Raw genomic sequence first — 15,871 nt, forward strand, 5'->3', positions numbered from 1 at the left:
GGTTAGGTGGAGCGCTGAAGGGGAAATCAACCAAAATATGAAGTCAGGAGTGTGGAGATCAAGAAGGCACTTGAGTTTGGGTTGAGTTTAAGGAGCAGGAGGAACTTTAAATCGCGCGGGTTGAATACTGAGAAGCAGATGTATAAGGTTGAGAGGAGGAATCAGGAATGGCATATTGCTAGCAGGATATGTGGAAAATCAAACCATTTGGTAAAGGGTTTAAGGAAGGTTGACAGATTTTGAGACATTTTGGGGGATGATCTTAGATGGGGTGTATTGCATTTAATTGCTGGTCTCCCAGTGCATTGTTGAGGGACTAAGACCACATCTTCCTGGGTTTGCCCAATAACAGACTCCTCTTGGACAACATAGTTCAACTGTCCTAACACTTCTAATATTAGGGCTGAACCAAGAACAACATCATACATTTGTCCCCGATGCAGAAAATGCATCAGAGGGCTAATGACGACCGGATGTAAGTTGCACTATTTCCCTGATTTGACCTAGAATAGTCACAATTTTCAATTGCATGGTTTTGAGAAATACTATTTGTGTGACCAGATCAGGAACAGTACCAAGTGGAAAAGGGCAATTGCAATGCATGAAGTTAAATGGCAGACACAAGGTCAAATGAACACAAGGAAAGTTAACCACAAAGAACATACAAAAAGTGATCTATAAATGATTAGGGGTTTAATTGGGACAGTGGAAGCAAAACCCCTGGAATAATTTAAGAAAGTAGTGGATAGTTGTATTTCTGGAAAAGGCCTATTGGTCTTTTTTTTTAATCCAAAATTATATTGCAAACAAACTATATATGAGAGCAGACCAGGAAACCATTTACCCAAACAAGTCATTGCATTTTTACAATTCACATTTTATTTTAAGTTTAAAAGTTGTACTGGATAAGTCCAACGTCAGATACTTTACCTTCCCCATCTTTGGGGCAGAGCTCACAAGGGTCTCCCCAACCTTCTCCTGGCATTTTACTGCAACAGCATTTTGCTTTAGTTGTGTTGAAAGGTTTTGCCATTGAACACTTTCCACTATCAAACTTGGTGAAGCAGAAACTTTGACGTGTATCTGGGGAATAACATTAGATCAACATAACTTTCAGCATAGACTTTTAACAAGGTACATTTCAAATATCAAGCAAAAACAATCACTGTCCAATCAAAACTTTGCTAATATATGGGTGTTTCCTTAAATACAGCACTCAGTAGTGAAACCGAAGGTCTCCAAACATCCAGGTTATTTTCCTGTTTTTTATGTAATATTCCCATTGTTTCTTATCCTGTATTATAAGCAGTATAGATCATGGTGCAGAGCCAAAATAATGAAATGAGGCAAAAATAAATAAATCTGATTTTACAATAAAATATCAGATATGCCCCTGGTTTTCTTGCCTTTTTTGGTGACATTTTTCAAGCAGGATTTTAAATCCTTAGGCTAATTTATACCAGAAAGATTACATTAAATTTGCAATTAAATAACTATATAAGCCAAATTCTGATTATGCTTACGATTTTAATCATTTATCACCTGATTAGATTTTCTGATGTCCCAAGTTTTTGTAGCAGAACACGAGTAGCGGTGGCCATTTGGTCACGTGTGAAATGTCTCACGTGTGAAACGTTTATATATTTATTGTTTCTCTTTTTATTGTTTATATTTTGTGTTTAAACTTTCCATTGAAATACTTAATAATGAATAGCTTAAAATCATGAAATAAAAATCTAGTTTGCTCACCTATTTTTAACAATGTCTCATTCTGTAGATCCTCCCAATGTCAATGCTATTTATCGCGCTATAACTGGGTTTTTTTGCACTCGTCGCGCTTGTTTATAAAATTCAAACAACACGGTTATAATTACCTTGGGGTGAACTACGGGCCACGTGGTGGGTTAGGTGCCGACATTTTGTAAGGGAGCTTTAAATTCAGTAAGTGTCCATATGTCTTATATGTTTTATTTTTTTTTAATTCTTGTTTTTCTTTCAAATTTTGTAAGATTTAAAACTAGATCAAATTTTGGTCGATTTTGATCACATATTAGCTCAAAAGGATCATAGGTTGGCCCATTTTTAATCCTGTGGTATTTTCATTATAATTTAATAACTTTCAAATTTGGCCACCCATGTCACAGGTTGGTACTCTTATTTACGGAAACAGATATATATAATCAGATTAACGTCATTCTATTGAACTTCTGGAAAGCAAAAGCTGAAGATGACTATTTATAGAGCTTTTCCAGACTTGAAACTATAGTTGGCAATTACAAAACAATTATGGAAATTCAAGGTGCAAAGCAAATTATTTACTCTATTCCAATTTTCAATGATCTCTGTGAAAATCACTCTTGGGTATAATGCATGACCTAATCCTTATATATTATATTTCAAAGAACATGCTAAAAAAAGACAAAATTGAACACATAACTTTCACACAATAGTCTTGCTGAAGTGGAAGGAAATGCAGACTTACCAAAGCACCGACGCCCATTCTCTGAGAGGATGAAGCCTGTACGGCAATCACACTGGAAACTGCCAGCAGCATTCACACAATCACCAAACTGACAAATATTAGGATCTTCTTCACATTCATTTATATCTACAGAACAGGGAAGGTTATTTAGCTAAATAATGGTACAAGCATTGTAGTGAAACATTAATGATAAAACACCATTGATCAAGCATGTGAACCAACAAAATACCAGATCAAAGGGAGGCTACAGATTTTTGGCTGTTGAGTAGAGCAACTACTCATGGATAAAAACTGTCTGGCTGTGGCAGCTTTGACAGTCCGGAGTCGCATTCCAGAGGGAAATGATTCAAAGAGTTTGGGGCCAGGGTGAGAGGGGTCAGAGATGATCTTGCCCGCTCGCTTCCTGACCCTTGCAGTGTATAATTCATCAATGGAGGGAAGGTTGCAGCCAATAATCTTCTCTGATGATCGGACGATTCGCTGCAGCCTCCAGGTGTCGTGCTTGGTGGCTGAGCGAAACCAGACCATGATGGAGAAGGTGAGAACAGACTCTACGATGGCTGTGTAGAATTGGACCATCATTGCCTGTGGCAGATTGTGCTTCCTCAGCTGCCGCAGGAAGTATATCCTCTGTTGTGCCTTTTTGACTTAAGCTCACAAATATCAGATATTTTTTGATACGATCAGGAGTATGGCGAGAAAAGGTTTCCCAGAAAACTTGCAATGCTATCAACTTCCATTAAAATTAGGTCAGCGTGTATTTTTGTGGAGTGTATTTCTTTATCAAAACTGGCTATTTTCACCAAACACTTTTATAATTACACAGCTGAAAATGTTTAATATTTTATTCATTCGTGTACAGCATTTGAAATAGATTAACAGTGCATAGATATATTAGCTCAAATGGTTAACTAGAAACCTCAAGGATTCAGAACAATAGGAAGCACTGAGATCCTCACCTATACAATTTTCATTCTGCACCTCATATCCTGAAGGGCAGATACATCTGTAAGCACCATCAAGGTTCTGGCAGGTTCCAGGGGCACACGATGTGGGAGACAACACACATTCGTTGATATCTGTCCAGGAAATAAAGCAAAACTGATGCATAAATCATGTGCAGAATAACATTTCCAAAGCTTCCTGCAAGTCAATAATTGATACACTCACCCATGCAGTTCTTCCTATCAGGTGTAAGCTCATAGCCTTCCTGACATAGACACTGGAAAGAGCCAATGCTATTGAAACATTGTCCATTTCTACAGACTTGGCCAGAGAGGATTGTACATTCATCGACATCTGAGGAAATGACGGAGAATACATTCAATGAAAATAATGTGGGTTCACTCTTATTCAACAAGTAACTTCCAAAAAACATATGTTATTTATTCAGAATAAAAGATGAAACACAAATTCAATGTTAGGACACAAGAATCCCAAATAACAGTAGAAAAGTAACATTTACGAACCAGAAATGTAAATAAGATTTTTGACATGGCATCATTAAATATATTGACTGCAAAGTTTGTTATTTTCACTTTCCCTACCAACCCAAAGAGAAAACGTGGTGTCAGATTCTAATAGCATGAACTATTGGAGGAAAGTTAAACATTTGAAGAGAAGGATGCACAATTGAAATTTTAATGCCATGTAACAGAGCTAATAACTTTTTAGGTATTGTTTTATCATCAAGGTGAATAAAACAAGAAATCCCTGACAAAGTTTGCAGTTTGAGACCAAAAATGTGTTGAGAATTACTTTTAAAGCCAGTACCAATATAATTCCGTGTGACAATGTGGCAGGCTGTGAGGTTGGCACACAGCAACATCCAAAAGGCAAGAGGTGCATGCTTGTTCTTGACGGAATGAAATAGCTCATCATGGTTTTGATTACCTATTCTATGTCCTGTTACATTGCATTATATAACTTTTATTATTCACTGGCAAAATGCGATTAATGTAAAAGCACATCAAAAGTAGATTGTGTGCTATTTTTGTATTAAGCACCGTAAATTTATGGATTCCTACGTTGAAATTTAAATTTGCCAAACAGTGCCAAGCAACTTGTGTTTTAAATGTTATAGATTGTGCCAAGCAACTTGTGTTTTAAATGTTATAAATTACGCAAGACTAAAATAACTACACTTTGCCAGGAAAGCAATCTCATCAGATGTTTTATTATATATGTCTGTGCCTTACCCATGCAGTCATTATTGTGAGTTAACTCAAATCCTGGGAAACAGAGACAATTGTAGGATCCCACAGTGTTCTTGCAGGTTCCATTCCCACAAGGCTGCCGTTCACATTCGTCGACATCTGCAAATGTTAAATTATTCTGTTAACATATTATTAGATAATGCATAATCACTGATATAAGCATTTGCATAACTAAATATCTGAGGGATACTTTAAAAGTGAAAGAACAAACCGTTGTTCTTGGATATAACACACCTTTTATTTTACAAACATGATGTACCAATTTATTGTGCAATATTAGTTTCTTCATTTAATATTAAAATATCTATGTGTTCTGCTGACTGTTTTAGTTGGAACAGCACTGACTCTCCATTTACACAGATACTGACAACAATGTTAACCATTATGCTGACTGCCAATAGTCTCACTTACCCATGCACATGGTCTGATCAGGAGTTGGCTTGAAGCCATTATGACATATACACCGATAACCTCCTCTCAGATCAATGCAATCACCGTGGCTGCAGACATTTGGAATTTCCAGGCACTCATTGCGATCTAAGAGAATCATGTAGAACAATTTTTGGTAATGGGAAACAGAACATTTTGAGACATTATTAAATTCTAAGTAATTGAATGTCTATTATATCCATTAAAGAATAAACTCTGGTTTATAAACTCTGGTAGATAAGTGAAGGCCTTGGCATCACGTTTGATACAGATATTTTGGGTCAATGGGCTGTTCTTGTGCTGTAACGTTTTATGTTAGTGCTATGGTTACATGGATGGGCCAGGTTTAGAGGGATAGAAACATAGAAACATAGAAAATAGTTGTAGGAGTAGGCCATTCGGCCCTTCGAGCCTGCACCGCCATTCAATATGATCATGGCTGATCATCCAACTCAGTATCCTGTTCCTGCCTTCTCTCCATAACCCCTGATCCCTTTAGCCACAAGGGCCACATCTAACTCCCTCTTAAATATAGCCAATGAACTGGCCTCAACTACCTTCTGCGGCAGAGAATTCCAGAGATTCAGAATTCCAGAGAATTCCAGAGATATGGGTCAAAAGCAGGCAGGTGGAACTAGTGTAGATGGGACATGTTGGCTGGTGAGGGCAAGTTGGGCTGAAGGGCCAGTTTCCACTCTGTAAGACTATATGACTCAATGTTACTGCTAACTATCTGCTCATAATCAGAGCGCAGTCATATCTTTCCACACCCCACATTAGCACTGCATTCTCTCCATTGCCCCATCTTTCCCCTCATTGAAATGATATATCAACTACAGATATTGGGTCAGCTTCTACATCTACATTTCTGACACCCAATTCAACTTCTTCACCATTCTCCTTGTCACTTCATTGCTTGTTTGAGATCAGTTTTGGGCTTCACAATTTCATCCAGTTAGACATGGGCAAGATTGAAACCTTCATCTTAAGCCTGCATCTCAAAATCATCACCAATTTCATATTTTTCCTAGAAAATGCTGCAAACAACCATGGGCTTGAGATAATGTTCAATCATGTATTGAGTTTATGACCTTATATTATCTCTTGCACCTAATACTACCAGAAATACAACAACCAGGAGAAAAATATTATAAGGAAAAAGGGCACAACTGCATCTACACCAGATTTGTAACGTCACTTGCCTTTGCAATGACCTTCACGCTACCTGCCAGTGAATCGTAATCTGGGCGTTCATTATTTCTATGTAACATTGCCCAGGTCTCTTATCAGTTTCAATTCATCTAAAAAGTTGCCTCACATATACATTTTACTAACCCATCTCTTTTTCCCTGGCTGACCCAGTCAATCAATAGTCCTAAATGAAAATTCTGATATGCATGTTTAAGTTCCGTTTTTGCTTTATTTCTCTCCATTTCTGAAGTCTTCTACAAGCTACAAAAATTGTAATCCTTGTGCAACTCACTTGAGTTCCACGACAGCATCAACTGCTTCAGCCCAAGCTTTTGGAACTCCCTCAATAACCAAAGCTTTTGGTCACCTTTATTAATACTTGCGTTCATTCAGTGTTTAGTTTTTTAAATATGCGCGTGAAGCATCTTGGGATGTATTTTCAGTGATTGGGATTTTATAAGTGCAAGTCATAACTATTGTAATAGTCATGTTTGCCAATTTGCTTGCTGATATACCATTAAAGATGCTTGCTAATAAACTTAATTTTCAACAAAATATGCTGCTTTGCTGAAGTAAATTCTTACCAATGCAAGCTCCATTCGGTGCTAGTTTGTATCCAGCTGAACATTCACAGCGGTAACTGCCAGGAATATTAATACAATCTGCATTTCTTTGGCAAAGGATGTCACCATTACTGCATTCATCAATATCTAAAATAAAATTATTGGCATCAGAGATTATATAACGATCACTGACAAGTGATGATATTTAAAAGTTAAAACTGCAAGCTGTACTTAAATTGTATCAAAGAATTATAGCTGGAATCACAGACATTAAACTGATTTGCAATTACATTTCCACATTACTCCTTTGACTTAAACCAGCAAGAGTAAAGCAACATTACACGAAAGGGAGCAAATATTGGAGATCCAGCCTAAACAAACCCATTGGTGTAAACTTGGGTCTATGAAACCTGAACATGAGCCCCAGATGATAGTTTGTGAACACATTTGATATTGGGTCTGTGGGTTTAGTTGCTGCAGAGAGCAGGCTGCCAGGCAACCCCAGCAACTCATCAGTAAAGAGATGTAAATTCAGAAGTTGCTGTGTAGCTTGAAAGACAATAGACAATAGGTGCAGGAGTAGGCCATTTGGCCCTTCGATTGATACTGTGATGGTTCAAATAGGAATATTGGTGAGTAGCTATTGGGGGCAAATGAAAAGGTAGTTGCCAGCGTATATTGGCAATAAGGGGCAAAACCAATAAGAAAGGAAATCAGAAAGGATGCGTTTCCTAAATGGAACCAGCAGGAGGCACCAAACTGGCATCTGGATCCTTATTTCTCATGGATCGAGGCTATCGTACAGTTTGGACTGGGCAGCTGATTTTTTTGTGTTGCCAATGCAGAAACAATGGCTGCTGAATTTCCACATGCAATGATGCACATTTTACCCTTATTTTGTTTTCAAAAAATCAACTCATGTTCTTAATATCGTTCGTTTTCAGGAGTGCCATTCATTATGGAGTAGATGTTGAGAATAAATGAACATTCAGAACAAATTGTTGAACAAACCAACAAAGCAGTTTGTGGGATTTTCACAGTGTGCAAACAGAATGTCACATGGGAAAACTATCAAAACCTCAAAACCAATTATTAAATGGATCAAAAATCCTGGTGAGATTTTGAAAATATTAAGTAATAAAGTAGTATCTTTATTTTACAGTTAATAAACAAATTGATATTCAACAATGCTTTTATGTCAAGCTTCAACTCATTGTGAAACTCCATGGTTTGTGATATTAAAGTCAAAACATCACGTCGCAAAAACGTAAGCAGAATGATTTATAATGTAACACAATACCTTCACAGATGAGAAGTAAGTCGTTATAACTAAATCCCATCGGACACTCACAACGGAAGCTACCAATCTGATTAATACAGACACCATTTGCACAAATTCCTGGGATTTCTCTGCATTCATCAATATCTAGAGATAAGAAATCTATCATTAGAATCACATTGTGATTGACACAAACATAGGTGGAGGAGCAGCAAGAGTAGATAAAGCAGGGATTCTGCAGAAAGATAGCTTGGGAGAGCTGGCAGAGAAGTGACAGATGGAATACAGTGGGAAGTCATGGATTCTGGTAGTAGGAATAAAGGCTTAGACTATTTTCTAATTGGGGAGAGAATTCAGAAATCAGAGGTGCAAAGGGACTTGAGAGTGCTGGTGCAGGATTCCCAAAAGGTTATTTTTTTCAAAGTCAATTGATGTGTTATTGTTAATTTTATGTCTGAAACGTTTTATTTTAGATCAAACCTGGGAACATGGAGTTAAATCACAGATCACACACAATCTCAGTGAAACACAGAATTGCATCAAGGGACATTGGAGTCTGCACTTATTCCCATTTTACTAAAACGGATTAATTAATATATGCTTCATGATATCACATGTTTCCAAAATGTAGTACCTGATTTATTTTCGTGTTGGAAAGAATCTGAACAAATAAAATCTATTGCAGTCAAGAATAATTGTATATACAAGTTATGCAAAGTTTTTTACGTTGTTGATGTGTAATGAAACAAATATCATATCTATATACTTAAAAAACTTTGTGTGTGTGTGTGTGGGTGTACGGCATTTTGCCTTTGAAACGTATTTCCTCAAAAACCTGACGCAAAAAAACGCGGAGATTTTTACAATTTTGGTAGGGATTTATCTTATGAGTTCAGAAATCCACTCCTTGGTCAATTATTTCCCCAGATTTTGAATAAAATTGATCATAAACTCACTTTAAAAAATATATAATCGTCGCTTGAGCTGCTGATGTCACAATGCCCACATTCCCACCAATCAAGGCCCATCTGCCTCCAGGCGCCGCCCCCCTGCCACTGTGAACTAAAGTCCCCGCCCAGCACAAGTACGCTTGCGCCACGCCTCCCGTAGCTGGACTCCTACGCCCGCCCGCCTTCCAACTCCAACCGCCCCCCCCCCCTCCCTTCCTCCTCCGTTCTCAAAATTCTCTGCAGATCGGGAGGTAAACCACTCCGTCTCCTCCACCCAATGATAGAACATGGCGGCAGCAGTTATTGTCGCGCGGGGCATTACTCCCTCTGGGAAACCTGAAATTCCTCCGTTGATCGCAGGGACACGGGGAATCGTCACGCGAGAGCTGCCGAGACTTTCCACGCCGCCCGAGGTTGGCACCGTCCGAGCTGCCCGCTCACTGAGTTCAGGTCTGCCCCCTTCCTCTCTCTACCCCATCCTCCTTCCCTCCCTCCCGCTGCAAACCCAACGTGCTTCCAGTCGTGCCTCTCGCAAGTCCTTTGATAAAAACCTTGCGACCACCTCTCTCTCTCTCCCCCCCTCCCCCCCCCTCCCCCCTCCCCCTCCCCTCCCTCCCCCTCCCCCCCCCCTCCCTCTCCTCTCCTCCTCCCCCTCCCTCTCCTCTCCCCCTCCCTCTCCCCCAGATCTGACAAAACTTTGGATTTAAAATGGTTTTCCAATAAAAAGCATTTCTCAGAGCTTCCAACATGCTTCGATACAAAGTTGCAAGGCAGGAAACCTGGCAGGAACACTCTGAACTTTTCAGCTCAATGGCATCTCACAGCAAGTGCACATTTGCAGCAATGCTGCCATCATAGCTCCTGGCAGGACAGGAGGGGGATGGTCAATTGGTATTGCAATTGGGATATTTGTTTCAACTCTAGTGCCGGGCGAGGCTCACAAGCTATGATCTTTGCTGAGGAGTGCTCGAATCTTACCTTCGGCAACGGGTTGAATTGGAGGACCATGCCTCCTGTGAGGGCTACGAGTAGGGGACTGGTGCGTTGGGGGAGTAGACCCAACAGGTCTGCAATTGGTCTAGTACAGCTTAAAAATGTTTCTTTATTTCACTTAGCTCATGCTGCTCTAATTCTAAAATAAATGAAACCAACTCTCCAACTAAGAGGGAGTTAGATGTGGCCCTTGTGGCCAAGGGGATCAGAGGGTATGGAGAGAAGGCAGGTACGGGGTACTGAGTTGGATGATCAGCCATGATCATATTAAATGGCGGTGCAGGCTCGAAGGGCCGAATGGCCTACTCCTGCACCTAATTTCTATGTTTCTATGTTTCCATGCCTTTAAGTGTAAATTACTATTTGTGTTGTGCAACACAATAGTCAGCCTTCTGTGTAATCTCCTCAGTGTAATCTTGATCAGGATCATGGATGACTTGCTTCTACTACCCTATTTTTGTTTCTAATGTGGTTATTGAAGACAATCTAGAAACTGCAGACCCTATCACTGATGAGGCAGGTGGTTTGGGAGCTTGGGGGGTGGTCTACTCATTCCACCACTTAAGGCTGTTTCTGCATGCCTTTGATACATGGTCTCAATGTTCCCAATACCATCCTGAATTAGGATCCAACAGTGGCATTTAAGAAGTATCCAGGTGGGATATGCAGGGAGTGGAGGGATGTGTACATGGATCATGTGCAGGCAGAGGTGATTAACCATGTTTGGCACAGACATTGTGAGTCTGAGGGCCTTTTCCTGCGCTGTACTGTTCTATGTTCTATCTACTCTTTATCCACAGAGTATGGAAAAGTCGCTTTGGGTCCAGCTATTCCATTGCAATCAAGATGCCCATCCAAGCCAGTCCCACTTGCTTGCAATTGGCCTACATACCTCCAGACCTTTTTGTCCACGTACCTGTGAATGACATGGTGTTCCCAACATCGCTGTCTGTGTAAGTAGGGTCTCAACACTGGGAAAGAAGTATATGTAGGGAATGGAGGGATATGGATAATGTGCAGGCAGATAAGAGTTGGTCTTGGCATCATGTTTGGCACAGATATTGTAGGCCAAAGAGCCAAAGAGCCTATTCCTGTGCTATACTATGTTCTATGTAGAACATCGATGATGGTTCACTTATACTCCATTGCATTGATGATATGTTTCTGGTGCCGTGAGATGCCTGCTGTAGGTATTGTAGGTTGCAGAAGTATAAAGGAGAGTCCACAAGTAGGGAATGAGTTTTGATTTTGGACTGAGGACTTGATCTTTAAATCTTTGCCCCTCAACCGGGCAAAGACTGTGCTGCCACGTTGAAGGCAGCAAGGCAGACAAAGGACATATTACAAGACTGCTCTACAATCTTTACAAACAATTTCAGTCATTTTGCTCCAAGTAAATAATCTCAAACAATTATCAAGGATTATACTTACACAGATATTCATGTTTAGAGCATTATTGATTACATAATTAAAATGAAACAAAAATGAAACAAGGAGAAATAAGTTAAACCCTAAAACAAGGTACTTCAACATAATCTTTTAAAATCCACTTCAGACAAGTCCTATTAGCAGTGGTCACAGATATTAGAAGCCCAAGTTTCAACCTCATACATGGAGCCAGCACTTGACCTCTTATTGAACATTTGGTTTTATACTGTGCCTAATTTAATAAAATTTGGGTTTACGACTTTCCTGTGCTTTGATGTTTGGAGTGTTCACTTCCTGTAATTTATCCTCCTACCTCATCACTGGGATATTGATATAACAACAGAGAAGCATTCTGTGACTATTGGTGTGGGAATTACATGTTGTATGTGTTCAGATTCAGATTCAGATTCAATTTTAATTGTCATTGTCAGTGTACAGTACAGAGACAACGAAATGCATTTAGCATCTCCCTGGAAGAGCGACATAGCAAACGATTTGAATAAATAATAATAAGTGTCCGGGGGGGGGGGGTGGTGATTGGCCGTCACCGAGGTACGTTGTTGAGTAGAGTGACAGCCGCCGGAAAGAAGCTGTTCCTCGACCTGCTGGTTCGGCAACGGAGAGACCTGTAGCACCTCCCGGATGGTAGGAGGGTAAACAGTCCATGGTTGGGGTGAGAGCAGTCCTTGGCGATGCTGAGCGCCCTCCGCAGACAGCGCTTGCTTTGGACAGACTCAATGGAGGGGAGCGAGGAACCGGTGATGCGTTGGGCAATTTTCACCACCCTCTGCAATGCCTTCCGGTCGGAGACAGAGCAGTTGCCATACCATACTGTGATGCAGTTGGTAAGGATGCTCTCGATGGTGCAGCGGTAGAAGTTCACCAGGATCTGAGGAGACAGATGGACCTTCTTCAGTCTCCTCAGGAAGAAGAGACGCTGATGAGCCTTCTTGATCAGAGTAGAGGTATTGTGGGTCCAAGAGAGGTCATCGGAGATGTTGACTCCCAGGAACCTGAAGCTAGAAACACGTTCCACCTCCGTCCCGTTAATGTGGATGGGGGTGTGCGTGCCGCCTCTGGACTTCCTGAAGTCTACAATGAACTCCTTGGTCTTCTTGGAGTTAAGGGCCAGGTTGTTGTCAGCGCACCATGCTGCTAAGTGCTGGACCTCCTCCCTGTAGGCCAGCTCATCGTTGTTGCTGATGAGGCCAATCACCGTTGTATCATCTGCATACTTGATGATGGTGTTAGTACCATGTACAGGTGTGCAGTCATAGGTGAAGAGGGAATTACATGTTGTATGTGTTCTTGATTTACAATTAACCATAGATTCCCCTGAAATATATTTTGTGCAACGTAAAATATTTTAAAAGGACCTTTGGGCACATGTAATATGGAAGAATGTAGAAACAAAGAAATGCCAATGAACTGCATGCTGCATCTCTGGAGAACATGGATTGGTGACATTTTGGGCTGAGATCTTTCTTTGGACTGATTCTAGGGAGGGAGAAGAAAACTGGAAAAGGGGAGTGGCAGGACAAAGGAATCTCTCTACTTACCAATTGGTTTTCCAGTTCCAAAGTCAATGGTATAGCCAGGACCTTGATTTCCACACAGCAACTGGTATTCAGCTAAAATATGAAATCATATCAACAAATGACACATTAATTACACATTCATGAAATTTCATTCAATTTTAACACAAATATTTCTGAAATCCAACCTGCAAATTGTTTTAAGTATTTGCTTATTTGTGGAATTCCTTGTTCGAACTAAGCACTTTTGATATTTATCTACAGATGATTCGATTAATAATTTTACGGATATAAATGCTTTTTGTTCATGACTCAAAGTCACTAGAATTCTCCAGAATTAGTAAATATATTTAAGAATCAGGAAGTATAAGTGAGATTAGGTTTAGTTAGAAACTGAAAGGCATTTAATCCACTTGTTTTAACATAGAGACCAGAGTAAAAAAGCCAACAGCAAAATAAAATGAAATTATTCTGACATGGGAAAGAATACAAATTGAATATACATCACTGGTAAAGCACTGTTATTTCTGTTCAGGTTTTATTTCTGAAATCATAATTTAATACTTTCCAGGATATATCTGTGAAGGCCTGGGTTTCACGGCTGGCACAAGACTAAGTTGGGAGTACTTGTCTATGAAGTCCTTGTGGAATCAAGAGAGCAGTATGAACTTCCACAGGCTTCCCAGCTGACAGGCTGAGCATATGCCAGGTTGGAACACATAATTCATTGAAACATTTGCCAACTTAACCACAAACTAGATTTTTATCCTGTCTCGGTCACTTACAGCTGCAGACAAAATTCTTGCTTAACCTTGCCCATTACTTTCCTCCCAAAGAAAATAAATTCTCATGTCTTCAGACAAAGGATAGAATATTTTGAGAAAGATGAAAGGTGAACAGATGAAGACCAGACATTTTATAAAGTGTAAACCTCTGTCACTTTTAGTGCTTGGGATTATATATAGGAAATAGTCAGGCCTGGAAATTTATCCTAGACGTGGTCCAAATTCAGTTGCTGTACAAATTTGTTTAAATCACAGATATTTAGCATGGTAAGAGACCATCGGCCTTGGAAAATATAAAATTCATTTCACAGTATAAAAATAAATGGACCAAAGGTGCTTGTCTGGGTTTCCTGCATAAAACTTTATAGATTTTGGAATGATATTTTTGAAATATTTCCAAAATTATTCAAGACAAGAATGGAACCTAATACCGAAATGATTATATTTGGCGTAATGGAAGGTGGGAATAAATTGAACACATCTTAAAATCTATTCCTTAACTATGGTTTAATAATAGCAAAAAAATTAATACTTAAATTTTGGAAGGGTACATCAAAATCAGGACTTTCTACAGGGGCACGGTGGAGTCTGTACTCACGTACTGCATAAATACGTGGTACTCCACCTGCAACTGCTCGGACAGGAAGGCTCTGCAGAGGGTAGTGAGGGGAGCAGAGAGGATCATTGGCGTCTCCCTACCCTCGGTACAAGAACTGTTCCAGAGCCGCTGTCTGAAAAAAGCTCAGAGAATTGCTAAGGACAAACTGCACCCCCTCCACATACACCTGGATCTCCTGCCATCAGGCAAGAGATATCGAAGCATCAAAGCCCGGACTACAAGACTGCTAAACAGCTTCCTACCACAGGCTGTGAGGCTGCTAAACAGTCACTCTGTACTCACAGTCACTTGATTCTGTGGCTGGCACGGACACTTTAATAACTGGCACTGGCCACTCAAATCAGCTGCCCCGGACATTTTTTATGATTGGTTTATTGTATTTTAACATTGTGTTTTTACCTGCTTTTAACTATTTATACTGTTCCATCAGGGACTGGATTGTTTTTAGTGTTATTATGTGTGAAATGTTTTAAATTTCATGTGCGATGCTCCGCTATTCACTGGGAAACGTCTTTTCATTTTGCACTGTACAACTGTTGCTTGCAAGATGACAATAAAGGTTGATTGATTGATTGAATACCAACGCTTAAAATGTGGATTGCAAGTATGTTGGACACCGCTCATCTTGAGGAAATGCAATTCCTCCTAATGGATAAATCAGACCAATTCATAACGAGTTGGTCTCCATTCGTCGTTTTTTTGGAATCATATGGTGCAACACAATTGTAAAAAATAACTGTTTCAGGACTGGACGAGGGTTGGTCAAGATTATAAATAATGATCTTCTCTTTTTTATTTTATTTTCTTTTCTCTATTTTCTCTCTCAACTTTCTTCATTTACTCGTTTTCTTTCTTCACACACTATATATTTCACATCTTTCTATCCTTTACTATCTAACTTATTTTTCTTATTCTCATCTTTTTTTCAATGTAACAAAAAAAAAAGTTGTACCTAAAATGTATTATGAAAATATATATTAGACACTTTGGTGCCATATGACTGTACTTGTAATAAAATAAAATATTAAAAAAAAAAAAAAGGTGCTTGTCTGGGAAAGCTTGCTGAACACTGGAATGAAAAAAACGTTATGGTTTTATCTAGATGAAGTGATAGAATAAATAATTTGGAACAGGGCACGCAGAATTCATAAAGCATTAATGTCTGCACGGTAAGGAAAACTTTGTGTACAGTCAAGAGAAAGAAGAAATTAGAAAAAAACAGAGAAACAAGGGTTGGAAATGCAAATGAGGCTGCAGTACAATATAATGCTATGGGGACTGAGGATGTCACAAAGTCAACAATGTAGGCACTATGTTTTATGTGAAAAACATTTGCAATATGATGGAGGAATTAATTGCACAAATAAAAAATCAAGAGTTTCGATGACCGAAGATCAGAGA

At 39.4% G+C, this 15,871-nt stretch overlaps 1 protein-coding gene across 1 annotated transcript in view; it reads right to left on the minus strand.

Annotated features, from left to right (window-relative positions):
* The window catches only part of LOC129695673 (fibrillin-2-like), a 296,346-nt gene that overhangs the window by 43,472 nt on the left and 237,003 nt on the right, over nucleotides 1-15,871 (minus strand). The window contains exons 42-50 of the mRNA XM_055632838.1: nucleotides 13,091-13,162; nucleotides 8,182-8,307; nucleotides 6,903-7,028; nucleotides 5,110-5,235; nucleotides 4,681-4,797; nucleotides 3,653-3,781; nucleotides 3,442-3,561; nucleotides 2,483-2,608; nucleotides 931-1,083 (exon numbers count right to left, since the gene is read on the minus strand). Of these exons, the coding sequence (XP_055488813.1) occupies nucleotides 931-1,083; nucleotides 2,483-2,608; nucleotides 3,442-3,561; nucleotides 3,653-3,781; nucleotides 4,681-4,797; nucleotides 5,110-5,235; nucleotides 6,903-7,028; nucleotides 8,182-8,307; nucleotides 13,091-13,162 (1,095 nt within the window). The remainder of the gene's footprint in view (nucleotides 1-930; nucleotides 1,084-2,482; nucleotides 2,609-3,441; nucleotides 3,562-3,652; nucleotides 3,782-4,680; nucleotides 4,798-5,109; nucleotides 5,236-6,902; nucleotides 7,029-8,181; nucleotides 8,308-13,090; nucleotides 13,163-15,871) is intronic.

This window comes from Leucoraja erinacea, chromosome 3, assembly GCF_028641065.1.
Source record: "Leucoraja erinacea ecotype New England chromosome 3, Leri_hhj_1, whole genome shotgun sequence".
Lineage (NCBI taxonomy): Eukaryota > Metazoa > Chordata > Chondrichthyes > Rajiformes > Rajidae > Leucoraja > Leucoraja erinaceus.